This window comes from Rhincodon typus, chromosome 32 (assembly GCF_021869965.1).
Source record: "Rhincodon typus isolate 14 chromosome 32, sRhiTyp1.1, whole genome shotgun sequence".
In the NCBI taxonomy this organism is placed as follows: Eukaryota; Metazoa; Chordata; class Chondrichthyes; order Orectolobiformes; family Rhincodontidae; genus Rhincodon; species Rhincodon typus.
The window spans coordinates 31,920,959-31,935,454 of NC_063363.1; the positions used below are offsets into that span (position 1 = coordinate 31,920,959).

Sequence of the window (14,496 nt, forward strand, 5' to 3'; positions counted from 1 at the left end):
CCCCTCCTCCCACCTCAGTCCCCACCCCCAACTCCTACCTACTAACCTCATGCTGCCCCCTTGACTTGTCCGTTCTCCCTGGACTGACCTATCTCCTCCCTAACTTCCCACCTACACTCACCTTTACTGGCTCCATCCCCGCCTCTTTGACCTGTCTGTCTCCTCTCCACCTATCTTCTCCTCTATCCATCTTCTATCTACCTCCCCCTCTCTCCCTATTTATTTCAGAACCCCCTTCCCCTCCCCCATTTCTGAAGAAGGGTCTCGGCCCGAAACGTCAGCCTTCCTGCTCCTCTGATGCTGCTTGGCCTGCTGTGTTCATCCAGCTCTGCACCTTGTTATCTCAGATTCTCCAGCATCTGCAGTTCCTACTACTTCTGGCTAACTGTGCTAGTTTAGGTTTAGTAGTGCCTTGCAACCATACTAGGGAACTTTCTGACACTTTCAAAAAATCTTCAACAATTTTCAATGCCATCATAAGCCTGTGTAGAGACTTGGTGTCAGATTATTGCTATAAGGCATACCAAGATCCTGGAGGGGTCCCCAGTTTTGTAATGATATGGAGATATAAGACAGACTGAATAAGCCTCCCTATCTGTCTTGGCAAAACAGCAAAAATTAAACCATTCAAAGATCCTTAAAAGCCCCAGTGGCTCCTAAACAGACTTTATGAATAACTGATACCAGATGCAAAATTTATACTTAAAGCAAAAAAAACTTATTAATATTGTCACTTTAACAGGGCAAAGTTAAACGAAAAAGTAATCTAGTTAATGGCTATGACTTTAGCTCAAACTTCTTTAACCATTACCCCACTTGCACATAGACAGACAGACACAGTTAAAGAATGAATTAAACAATAAATAAAACAGATGCAACTTGTAAGATGCAGCTAAGATGCAGATGACCACTTAAATAGTTGCAACAATACATTGTATCACAGACACAAGAGTCACTGGATTCAAAACGTTAATGCTGTTTTCTATTCACACATGCCGCCAGACCTGTTGAGTTTGTCCAGCAATTTCTCTTTTTTTTGTTTGAACTTGTATCTTGCTTGTTTTCTGAAGACACTGGTCAATGCAAACAGCTTCCAATAGGGTCTAAGGAATATTCACTTAATTCTCATAACTAGGATTCTATTCTCCAAGCTTTCAAAAATTTGATAATTGGGGGATTACACAAAAGCTACCAAAATTCTACACTGTACCTTTCATAGCCAAATGCCTTCTGACTAAAACTCTGTTCAAATTTTGGTCTCTCATTGTTTTTCAACATTTCCTTTGATCTGGTTGGCACCTGCAACCCTGTGAAGGCCGATTTTAACAACCAAACATCTGCTAGTCTTAAACATAACGCGCCTCTGAAGCCAAAAAGTCTCCAGGATTCTTTGAATAAAAATTAACCTGCAATTATTTTCTAAGCAAAGACCCAAAAAAGAAAATTTCTGAAGAAGGGTCTCGACCCGAAACATCAGCTTTCCTGCTCCTCCACTGCTGCTTGGCCTGCTGTGGTCATCCAGCTCTACACCTTGTTATCTCAAATTCTCCAGCATCAGCAGTTCCTACTATCCCCATAAACAGTTATCAGTTTGTTTGTTCTTTCCTTTTTTTTTAAACAAGCTGCTGCACCTTCAACTCACGATTCACGATTCCAACTAAAAGTGGGAAAAATTAAAAAAAAAGTGGAAGTTCCAACACTATTGCGCATTGGTGGTCGAATCTTAAGGTCAATAGATGTGGTGCTCATCAAGCGGGGGCTGCTTTGTCCTGGGTGGTGTCAAGCTTCTGGAGTGTTGCTGGAGCTGCACCCATCCAGGCAAGTGGGGAGTATTCCATCACACTCCTGACTTGTGCCTTGTAGATGGTGGACAGGCTTTGTTGATGGAGATCAGTAAGTTTGCTTTTATTCATTCATGGAATGTGGGCAGCACTGGCTGGGCCAGCATTTGTTACCTGGCCTAATTGCCCTTGAACAGGGTGGTGATTTGCCTTCTTGAATGCTGCAGTTCACATGCTGTAGATTAGCATACAATACCCTTGGGGGAGGGAAGTCGAGGATTCTGAACTAGTGATGGTGAAGCAACGATGATATATTTGCAAGACAGGATAGTGAGAGGCTTGAAGGCGAACTTGCATGTGATCATCTTCCCATTTATCTGCTGTCTCTATTCTTCTAGTGGAAGTGGTCATGGGTTTGGAAAGTGCTGCCTAAGGATCTTTAGTAATTTCTGCATTGCACCGTGTAGATAGTACACACTGCTGCTACTGAGCATCAATGGCAATGTAGTACCAATCAAGTGGGCTGCTTTGTCCTGGATGGTATCAAGCTTCTTGAGTGTTGTTGGGGCTGCACCCATCCAGGCAAGTAGGGAGTATTCCATCACACTCCTGACTTGTGCCTTGTCGATGGTGGACAGGCTTTGAGGAGTCAGGAGGTGAGTTACTCGTTGCAGTATTCCTAGCCTCTGACCTGCTCTTGTAGCCACTGTGTTTATGTGGTGAGTTCTGTTGAGTTTCTAGTCAATGATAACCCCCAGGATGTTGATAGTGGAGGATTCAGTGATGGCAACACCATTGAATGTCAAGGGGCAATGGTTCGATTGTCCCTTATTGGACATAGTCATTGCCTGGTTTTTGTATGACACAAATGTTACTTGCAACTTGTCAACCCAAGCCTGGGTAATGTTCAGATCTTGGTGCATTAGAATATGAACTGCTTCAGTATCTGAGGAGTCGCAAATGATGCTGAACATTGTGCAATCATTGGCAAATGTGCTCACTTCTGATCTGATGTTGGAGGGAAGGTCATTGATGAAGCAACTGAAGATGAAGATGTTTATAAATAGGAAGTCCAAAGACCTGGTTATTTACAAAAAAAACCCACAAAGTTCCACAGTTTAGAACAAAAGGACTTTTAACATACAAGAGATGAGCCTCCTCTAATCTAAAACCCAAATTTAATATAAATTAAACTTGAATTGTCAGGCTGGACTTTAAACTATAAATGACTTACTAAACAGCAGGATAGATCTTGAGAATTAGATTAGCAGTACATCCAGCACATATATTGTCAATCTCATTCACAACCTCCTCTGGGTTCCTCATTGAAGAACTTCAATTTCTGTTCCAGGAATTATCTTGATTCCCTTTAGACATAGAGCACAATCAATGTGAGCTCCACAGGTGGCAAATAGTTGATAATATAAGTTAATACCATAGTTCAAAGGAGTGTACAAGAACAGAGGGACTGGGGTTGTATTTGCATTGATACTTGAAGGAGGCTGGATACTTATGAGCTGGTAGTCAGCAAGGCACATGGGATATTGGGCTTCCCAAATACAGGCATTGAATACGGAGGTAGAGAAGTTATGCTGAGCCATTTTGAAGTTCAGGTTCATCCACAACAAGAGTGTTGTGTCCTGAAACAAAACAAAGTACTGGAGAAACTCAGCCAGTCTGACAGCATCTGTAGAGAGAGAAAAAAAAAATTAACGTTTTGAATCTGGTGACTCCTCATCAGACTTGAAGTTCTGATGTTCTGATGAAGAGTCACTGAACTCAAAAGTTATCTCTGCTTTCAGTCCACAGATATTGAGTTTCTCCAGCAATTTCTATTTCTGTTTCAGATTTCCGGCTTAACGCTGTGTCCAGTCGGGTCACCACACTCTAGGAAAGATGTAATGGTTCCTTGAGTAGGTGTAGAAAAGACTTGCTAGAATAGTCCTAGTGTTGGTAGATTTTAGCCACAAGGTTAGTTGTGGAAAGTTGTGATTTTCTCCTTGGATTGCAGGATAACTTGATAGCACTGCTCACAATTATTACTGGGTCGGATACGCTACAGATGAAGAAAATGTTTCCATTAACTGATGGGACAAGGACTAAGGGACATTGATTTAAGATTTTGGACAACAAATTCAGGGGCAACCTGAAAGAAAAGCTTTTTTTTTGCAGTGAGTGGTTATGACCCGTAACTAATTGCCCATGCTGATGGTAAAAGCAGAAACAATGATTTCAAAGGGAAATTGGATGGGAATTGGATTAAATAAATCTGCAAGAATGCAGAGACCATTCTGCGGAGTTCGGTGAACCTGGATGGAGTCTGTGGGCTGAACAGCCTCCTCTTGTGGAGTAGATAACACTATATTACTCTAACATTCTTTGATTTGTGAAATTGTATTGCAATAGTTAAGCAATATTTTTAAATCTAAAATCCCCTTTCTTCCTATTACAGATGAAATGTCCCATAAAGCCCTAAGTCCAAGAAGTGGGAATTCGATCATTGCTTGTCTGACCAATAAGGATGAAATTCCGAACAAATAGGAGGGGTTTGTTGTGTACTGCAGCATCTTTGTGTTCTGTCTGGAGATTAAAACTCTGATCAAAGGCACACGTGAAGCCAGTTGCATTTTTACTGTAATAGGATGAGGAAGGCTACCAGATGTGGCATTGCTAAAAGGAAGGAAAGTCAGAACATACAGTCTGTCATGTTCTCAGGATATCATAAAATACATCTCAATCAATAAAATATTTTTTGAATTGAGCCCATTTTTACACAATAGGTGATACCACAGTCGATTTGTCACATCAAGTACCTGCAAACAACAAGATGATAAGGACCTAATACTCTATGTTAGTGATTTTGGCTGATGTCTAAATATTGGCTAGGACATGATGGAGAACCTGTTTAAACTAATGTCAATTTATCCTTTATATGCTGTCAGGGTAGATGGGCCTCATCAAATTGGCAGCTTCTTGGATAGTCCAAGACTCCCTTAGTCATTGAATCGTTTATTACAAGGAGAAAATTCAGTTGTCTTCAGTAAAGAGTTCCACAGACTCAATATTCTCTTGAGAGAAAAAAGTCCACCCTATCTCTGCATTAACTGGACAAACCCTCACTCTGAGATGATGTCCTCTGGTTCTTCTCTCCCACAAGGGGAAACACCCCCTCTGCAGAAACCCTGTCAAGTCCCATATGAATTTTATATTATTCAATTAGGTCTCCTCTCATTCTTTTAAACTGCGGTGAGTACAGGCCCAATTTACTCAGACTGTCTTCAAAGAAATTTCCTACCTACCTAGTATCAGCCTAATAAATCTTCACTGGATTGCCTTCAATAGCAATAAACTTTCCTTAGATAAGCCACCTCATAATGCTTCGTAATCTCACTCTTCAAAATGTCAATAACCACAGGCCTAAAGTGCTTAACCTTTTCTCAAAAGATATTATTCTAAGACAATGTCCTGACTACACTGTATGAGCTCATCCTTCAGGCTACTTTGCCAATTTGATTTGACCAGTCAACATGAAGATTAAAATCACTAACGATTATTGCAGCAACTTTCTCCCAAACCCCCGTTGTTTTGATCTGTACACAGCCTTGACTATAAAATTTTGCTGTAATACTTATCCACGCTCATACATTTAACATCTTTTATTCTTACCTATCTTGTCATAACCAAAGATTCACCTGCAACATAATCTCTTCCCATTTTTATACTGTTACCTCTGATGTTCCCTAAGGATCTATCACTGACCTCCTTCTATTTCTCACGTACATGTTGCCCCTTGGCGACATTATACAATAGCCTAGGGCTCGTTTTAAGAAGCACACTTGTGACAGACAAGCCCACTTTACCACCACCTCTTTCAGTTCCTTACTACTGCTAAACTATCAGACTTCTTGTCCCACTTCCAATGCTGGCTAATGGAAATCACCTCCAATTAAATATTGGAAAGACCAAAGCCACAGTCCATAAACTTTGTACCCTATGAAAGGACTCCATCCCTTTTCCTGACAACTGCTGAAGCCTGAAAAAGGCAGTTTGCAACCATGATGCTCTCATTGATCTTGCAACGAGCATCCTGCTCCATCTCTTAGACTGCCTGCGAACCATCTTTGAGTGCTTCCCTGCTTCTGTTCAACCACCTGCGAAACTCCCAGCCATGTCCTTGTTACCTCATGACTTGATTATTCCAATATATTCCTGCCTGGCCTCCATAAAGTTGAGATTGTTGAAAGCTTGGGTGTTGGTTCCTGAAACCTAACCTGCAATGAGCATCATTTTATCTATCATGCCTATTCTCGCTGACCATTATTGGTCTCAAGTTTAAAATTGCCATCTTTGCTTTCAACCTGCACTTGACATCATCCCTGCAATTGCACTAATCTCCTCTTTCCCCTTGACTGTCCAGGAAACCTTGCCAATTCTGCTCTCTTGAGTATTCTTGATGTGAATTGCTGCACCATTGGTGGCTATTTGAGTCGTCTGGATGGTTACATGAATAGGAAGGGAATAGAAGGGTACGGACTGAATAAGGGCAGAAGGTTTGTTTTTTAGCTGAGTCAGGGTTTGATGATCAGCACAGGCTTGGAGGGCTGATGGGCCTGTTCTTGTGCTGTGCTCCTCTTTTGTTCTTTGTTATATCTTCAGTTACAGAAGCTCGCAGCTTTGAAGTCCCTCCTTAAATTTTTCAATTTTTTTTAACCTCTTTCCTCCTTCAAAAAGCTCATTAAAACCTACTTCTTTGACTAAATATTGAGTCATCTTGCTTGATATTCCCTCATGTGCTCTAAAATACTCCTGTTCAACATTTTGAGACATTCTGTTACATTATAGGTGCTATATGTTGTTTTTGTTGACTGGTGAGATTGAATAACTCTCATTTTGATTCTCAATTTACTCAGAATTGAAATAGACCTTGTGCTTTCATTTGACATCAAACTTCCTTCCCGTTTCAGTTATTGTGATGTGAAGTAGACAAATTACAATTCAATAATCAAAGAACTGTGGATGCTGAAGATCTAAAACAAACAAAAACAGAAATTGCTGAAGAAGGTCAGCAGGTCTGGCAGCATCTGTAGAGAGAAACAAGAATTAATGTTTCAAGTCCAGTGATGTTTCTTCAGAACTTGAGGTCACTGGATTCGAAATGTTATTTCTGTTTTCTCTCCACAGACAATGATTGACTTTCTCCAGCAACTTCTGTTTTTGTTACAGTTCAATGTTCAGAGAGAGGTTTCATTTCAGGTTATAGTGTTGCAATGTTACAGTTTTAATGTTCATTGTCTGAGTCCTGCTATAAACTCTAATATGGAATAGCTCAAAATAATTATTTTCTTGTGTTGTTCATAGATTGGAATAAGAGTAAATGTTTCTTTCCTTTTGCGTATTTCACACTGATCTTATTGATTTTGATCATTCATTGGACCAAGTTCTTTGGGTAAGTCCTTTCGAGTATCTTCTCCATGAATCATTTCCTTTTTGATACTTAGTAGAATTAATTACTGCATTGTTGAATGTATGTGTATGCAAGATTTATTGGTTTTTGTAATCATTATAAATTAGGAACATTTTCTTTCAGGATGTTTATTGATCAATTCTAATCCTGTTATACAATAATGGCCATTCTGTCATTTCCATATTTGTTTAGAAACTACAGGCTCAAGTCAAAATTGTGAGATGTATAGATCTATATATATAAGATCTTGTTCTTTGTGTTAAAGCCTGTTTAATATGATTTATCCATATAATTATTTCTCCCCCGCAACAAATCTTAACACTCCCCCACGTTATTTCCTGGCTGGAAGAGTAGACATTTTGCTGCTGTAGAATTTGAATTTACAAAGCTTTTAAACTTCTGCATATTTCACTTTGAAGCCGATTGTTTAAAAAGCCTTTAGGTCCTTTCTCTGTATGACGCATGGTGAAGAGGTCATGAATATAGCAGTGAGATGCCTTTCAGTATATTGATTTTTATTTGCTGCATTATCAAAATTCACTCTTACTTTATTTATGTATCCTGTGTCTGACATATGATGTTTCATGTGTTTTAGGTCATCCCTCCAATTGGGAAAATTCCGCTTTGACATCACCTCCCTACTGTGAGTAAAAACAAGCTTTATCACTCTCACATCCTTACCTCTCCTGATGTTAAGGTGGGTGTTTGTAGAGTTAAACCATCAATTCCAATGGCACCTTGAAAGTGAAAGTCTTTTTCTCCAGCTCCTAAGTTAGGCTAATTGTCCAGACATAGAAGCTAATTGAATAAGGAACAGAAAAGATCATGTACTTAAACTACTGTCTCCCTCCCTCCTTCATAAATTCCATATCCAAACATCCCTTTTGCCTGAACCCTGGTCTCAGGGAATCCCTAGAGTGCAGATAGAGGCCATTTGGCCCATTCAATCTGCACTGACCCTTCAAAGAGCATTCAACACTAGCCATGTGACCCCACATTAACCATAATTAATTCACCTAGCCTGCACATCCCTGGATACTATGAGTAATTTAAGTTGCCCAATCCACCTAACTTGCACATCTTTGGACTGCAGGAGGCAACCAGAGCACCCAATGGAAATCCACACAGATGCAGGGAGAACTCCACACAGATAATTGCTGAGGTCTGGAATCAAGCCCATGTCTCTGGAGCTGTGAGGCAGCAGTGCTAACCACTCTATCACCATACTGCCCATAAGGTCTCTTAAAGTTTGTGGGTTGTTAAGTATTTTCTTACACATTGGAGCTTTTCGCCTTTGGAGTCATAGAGTCATAGAGCTGTACAGCATGGAAACAGATCCTTTGGTCCAACTTGTCCATGCCGACCAGATATCCTAAATTAATCTAGTCCTATTTGCCAGCATTTGACCCATATCCCTCTAAACGCTTCCTATTCATACACCCATCCATAAGCCTTTTAAATGTAATTGTACCAGCCTCCACCACTTTCTCTGGCAGCTCATTCTATACACGTACCACCTTCTGTGTGAAAAATAGATCCTTGCACATTTCGTAAGCAATTTAATTAAACCAAGCCAGCATATTTGACAAGTGTGTGTTCTCATTAGTTCCAAAAATGATTTTTATCATTTATTTTTGCACAAAAGAACAATTGACTGAGGATGAGCCACTGAGGATGGTTTCCTGGGAAATCTGTTAAGTGAGAGTAATTGCTCTCGACATTAAGGCAGCAGTTGACAGAGTGTGATATCAAGGAGACCCAACACAATTGAAATCAGTGGGAATCAGGGTAACCATCTATTGATTGGAGTCATACCTAAGGAAGATAGTTATAGCATCAGAGACCAATCATCTCATACCGACAATATTGCTGCAGGGGTTCCATGGACTGCTGTCCTGGGTGCAACCATCTAAAGCTGCTCCATTAATGATTTCCCTTTATTAAAAGGTCCAATGCGGGGATGTTTGCTAATAACTGCACAAAGTTTGACACCATTCATGGCTCCTCACATTGGAATTGATCTGTGACCACACACAGTAAGACTTGGACAATGTCAATATAGTGTGGAGCTGGAGGAACGCAGCAGGTCAGGCAGCATCAGAGGAGCAGGAAAGTTGACATTTTGGATTTACACCTGGTGAAGGGTGGAAACGTGAAACGCCGACTTTCCTGCTTTTCTGATGCAGCCTGACCTGCTGCGTTCCTCCATCTCCACACTGTATTGACTGACTCCAGCATCTGCAATTCTTGCTATCTCTGGGAGACTTGGACAATGTTCAAACTTAGGCAATAATTAACAGCTAGCACTCATTATCATGCAAGTACATGGCAGGAACCATCTCCAACAAGATAAAATCGAACCAACTTTCCTTACATTCAATGGCATTCCCATCACTGAATCCACAATCTATATTGTGGGGAATTACTATTGACCACAACTTAATTGTAATATCTATATAAATCTTGGTGTTACAGAGTAGGTTGGAAGCTGGGAATTCTGCATTGAGCAACTTACTTCCTCACTTCCCAGTTACAAAGAAGAGCCTAATGATTATGTTCTGGCAACTTTAAGAAAAGGGAACATTGCTGAATGCATTTTTTCTTTGTATTTCGGTGAAGACCAGTTTCATTTTTGAAAAGAAATGAATCTCAGTTATTAGCTGAATGATTGTGCCACAAGATTTCATATTTCAAGCACTGTACCAAGAGTTAAATAAAACAAGCTCTGTTAATGGATCACTGTGTTTTGCTAACATTTATACTTTAAGCCTGAAAATCTCAATAGAACATTCCTTATTCTAACTTTCACCCAAAAGTTCCCATATATTTTACAAGATCTTTAGGATCCCTTAACTTCTCCTGCACCAAGCCAAGAAATGCTACAGCTTTCTGGAATTCATTTATTTTCTACTTGGCACCCACATTTTCCCTGTGGTATGAGAATTGCACAAATACCTGTCCAGGCACATTCTCTAACAGTCTTTCAACATCTCACTATTGTGGTTACCCAGGTCAAGAATAGGCCTCACTGCATTCTTGCCTGGTGAGATCAAAATATCCCAGGAAATATGCCATCATCCATCATCCATGGTTCCAGCAGCTTCAAAGCAACAGCTACTGGAAGTCTTCTCTCTTTCAATTCCAGTGGTTTCCAAATACCACTCTCTGAGAAAGCACAGAGCTAAACTCCTCACCAAGAAAGGTTTCTCCCCGTGTAACCTATTTCCAGGGGAATATAGCACTTCTGGGATGTTCCAGTCAAACGTTTAAGCTGATTATATCTGATGTCCAATAAACTTCCCTTTGTTCTGGGAAACCTCACAAATAATTTAAACCCCTTATTGAGACAGCAGTAGACATCCAGATTCAACCAAGAAGCTCAGAAAAGTTGCCCATAAAATTTCCCACACTTGCCCCAGTAAACAAAATGGGCCACCTTTTGATTTGAAATTCCCTGAGCATTGTCTGCCAGCCTCTTAAACAAGTTTTCATTTCTCCCACTTTTAACAATTTCAGTGCCCAATCTAAAAATTATACTCATGAAAATGAATGAATCAGACAGCTGGATAGTTGTAACAACTGTCACCACAATGAAATGATTCAGCTTCAATTACATCAGAACATTGTAACAGAGATGTTGGAATAAAATAAATCTAATCTACACAATAAAAAAGTAGTGCAATCTGAACACCCACCATTTCACACTCAATTTGATTCAACATTACATATTAAAATCAGACGGTTTTAAAAAAGGAGGGGACGTTTCATGATCTTGAAGGGAAGTTATGTCCAGATTGTTGGTGAAGTAACAATGAAGGATAAATATGTTCTCTGCACTAACAATGACTGGCCCCACATACACAGAAATTGGATTCACTTGGCAGAATCTCTTTGCCCACAAGTTGCCAATCAGATTTCAATTTCAAAACCTTTGTTTTTAAAAGCTCAAGAAATGTTTTGCTTCACGTTGATTAACAAGTGACATAGTGAAATGAGGGACTGTGTCAATAAGATACTAGACAAGTATGTATTGGTTAAGGAGGACATTGCAGTGCTAGAGAAAGAGGATGTTACAGAGGGTTCAAGGGTAGAGTCAACTTGGCTAGAGCTAAAGAATAAAAAGAGCTCAATTAATTTGCTCGATGTAATCTATAGATCACTAACTAGTGGAAAGCCTGTAGAGGACCAAATCTTCAGGGAAATTACAGAGAGGTGTAGTACAGTAGTTATAATAGGGGACTTCATTTATCCAAATATAAACTGGGATACTTGTAGTGTAAGGGGCAAGTGTTCCCAGATTGTGTTCAGGTGATTTCCTCCAGCAGTATATGTCCAGTCCAACAAGAATGGATACATTGTTGGACCTGGTCCTTGGAAATGAGGTGGGCCAGGTGGATCATGTGTTAATGAGGGAACATTTAGGAAACAGTGACAATTGTATCATAAAGTTCAGAATGATGTTCATTAATCCAAAGTAAGAAAAGCCAATTGCCAGAACGCTGACTTCAGCAGGGCAAGAAGAGAGCTGGGCAGGATTGACTGGAACCAAGGGGTTGACAGAAAAAAACAGCAACTGAACAATGGACTCCCTTCACAGAGCAGATGATCAGGTACAGGCAAGGGATATTCCCTCAAATGGGAAAACAAGGACAATCAAACTCAGGGCTCCCTGGCTGACAAAGGAGGTAGAAATTAACAGAAGAAAGAAAAAGCGTGCTTATGACAGGTGAATGGCAGAAAATACATTAGGGGACCAAGAAAAATACCGAATGTTTAGAGGGAATATGCAAAAGCAAACAAGCAAGGAGGAATTATGATCGAAGATATTCAGCTAACATAAGGGGAGAACCCAAAATCTTCTATAGGCATATGAACAGTTAAAGAAGTAGGGCTAATTAAAGATTTAAAAAAATGGACATTCACATGGAGGCAGGGGCATGTCTGATGTGTTAAGTGAGTACTTTGCATCTATCTTTTCGAAAGAGGAGGCTTTGCTCAGACCATGGTGACAAAGGAGGAAAGCCTGTCACTAGTTGATGCCAATATTAATAAAGAAATAGTGTTGGATAGACTGTGGCACTTAAAGGTGACAAGGCACCAGGAATGAATGAAATGTATCCATGTATTTTGAAGGAAATGATGGTAGCCTTGTGGGGACACTGACATAATCTTCTGGTCTTCCCAGGTGGTGTCGGAAGACTGGGGGATTGCAAATATTACAGCTTTGTTCAAAAACAGATATAATGATTACCCCTGCAATTATAGACCAATCATTTTAACTATGGTGATGGGGAAGCTTTGAGAAATTATTATTTGGGATAGAATTACTCGTCACATTGAAAAAGTATGTTGATTACGAAGAGTCAGCATGGATTTCTAAAGGGGAATTCTTGTTTCAACAACTTGCTCGAGTTTTTTGAAGAGGCTAATTGAAAGGTTTGATGAGGGTAATGCTGTTGATGTGGTATATTTCAGTTGACACAAAACTTGGAAGAATTGTAAACAGCAAGGAGGACAGCATAGAGCTGTAAAAGGACACAGACAAGTTGATGGAGTGGGTAGATAGGTCGCACATGAGGTTCAATGCCGAGAAGTGTGAGGTGATGCATTTTCTTTGGAAGAACATTGAAAGACAATATAAAATAAGAGTTATAATTCTAAAGTGGGTGCAGGTGCAGAGGAAACTGGGTGTGCACAGATGCACAAATAATTGAAGGGACAGGACAGGCAGAAAGAGCAATTAATAAAGCAGTAAGGTCAGCTTTATTAATAGAGGCATAGAGTATAAGAGAAAGGAGGTGACATTGATCTTGTATCAAGACACTTGAAGGCCTCACCTGGGGTATTATATACAAATTATGGGCACTGCATTACAGGAAAGATGTGAGCATATTGGAGAAAGTGCTTTACAGTGATTTACAAGAATGGTTCCAGGAATGAGAACTTTCAGTGATGAGGACAGATTGAAAAATTTGGGACTGTTCTCCTTGGGGAGAAGAAGGCTGACAGGAGATTTGATGGATGTTTTCAAAATCATACGTAGGCTGGATAGAGAGAAAGTGTTCCCACTCATAAAAAGAACGAGAATGAGAGTGCATAGAATCAATGACCTGTGCACACAAAGCAAGGATAATGTAAGAAAAGCACCTTTTCACACAGCAAGTAGTTGGTGTCTGGAACGCACTGCCTGGCAATATGGAGGAGACAGGCATTCAAGAGATAAAAAAATAGTGGACAAGAGGGTGGGGCAAAGGCAGGAGATTGGCACTAGGCAATGATGCTCAATTGAAGAGCCAATACAGGCACGATGGGCCTATTGGCCTCTGTGCTGTAATAATTCTGAGATTTAGTGATTCTGTATGTGCGTTTTGATTATCGTTGCTTGCTGAAACAGGAGCATTCGTTCAGTGTCACTATTAGTTGTCTGTCTCTCTAATGTTAATGTTTATTTCTTTTCCTCAGATTCAGAAAAGTTGTCAAATTTGATTTTGCTCACTCGTAAGTAAAACTGCTAGTCCCCTTCTAACTCACATCAAGTCCCATTCATCTGTCATTCCTGTGTTTGCAGATTGACATTAACTCCCAGTCCAGCAATGCCTTGATTCAAAAATTCTCATCCCCATGCCAACTATAGCCTGTCCCCTTCCTGCATTCTTCTCTAATCCCACAATTTAAGAATCACTGTGGTTGACTCTTAAGTGTCCTCTAGGGATGGGCAACAAGTGCTGTCAGGCCAACGATGCCCTCATCCCATGAATAATAAAGAACTCTCCAAGATACCTGAGCTTTTATTCTGGCCTCACACACGTCTCTAATTTAATTTACTTCACTACTGGTGGCATTGCCTTCAGCTGCTAGGCCTTAATCTCTGGCCTTTCCTCCCTGAAGCTTTGCTTCTTTCTACCTGTCTGTCCTCATTTAAATCATCCTTAAAGCCTACCTCTTTGATCTAGATTTTTACCACCTGCTCATCTTCATAAGTAGCTCTGTTTCAAATTACATTTGATAATAATCCTGTGAAGCATGTGGGTTTATTTTATGACACAAAAGGTGTGAGAACCCATGCAGGCTGTTTTTATTGCTGGCTGTGATATAAACGGCGTATGAAGCAAAAGACAGAATGTAATTGGTTGGGTGCCAGGAGATGGTTGAAGAATGGCCTTTATTGACCTTTTCTGGCTGAACAACTCATTGAGGAGCCAGTGTTGGACTGGGGTGGACAAAGCCAGAAGTCACACGACACCAGGTTAC

The 14,496-nt window shown here is 40.2% G+C and overlaps 1 protein-coding gene across 1 annotated transcript in view; it reads left to right on the top strand.

The window, feature by feature from the left end:
- Positions 1-14,496, top strand: part of LOC125486706 (CMP-N-acetylneuraminate-beta-galactosamide-alpha-2,3-sialyltransferase 4-like) — a 159,587-nt gene that overhangs the window by 98,122 nt on the left and 46,969 nt on the right. Inside the window, exons 4-6 of the mRNA XM_048615379.1 lie at positions 7,140-7,227; positions 7,841-7,888; positions 13,708-13,743. Of these exons, the coding sequence (XP_048471336.1) occupies positions 7,140-7,227; positions 7,841-7,888; positions 13,708-13,743 (172 nt within the window). The remainder of the gene's footprint in view (positions 1-7,139; positions 7,228-7,840; positions 7,889-13,707; positions 13,744-14,496) is intronic.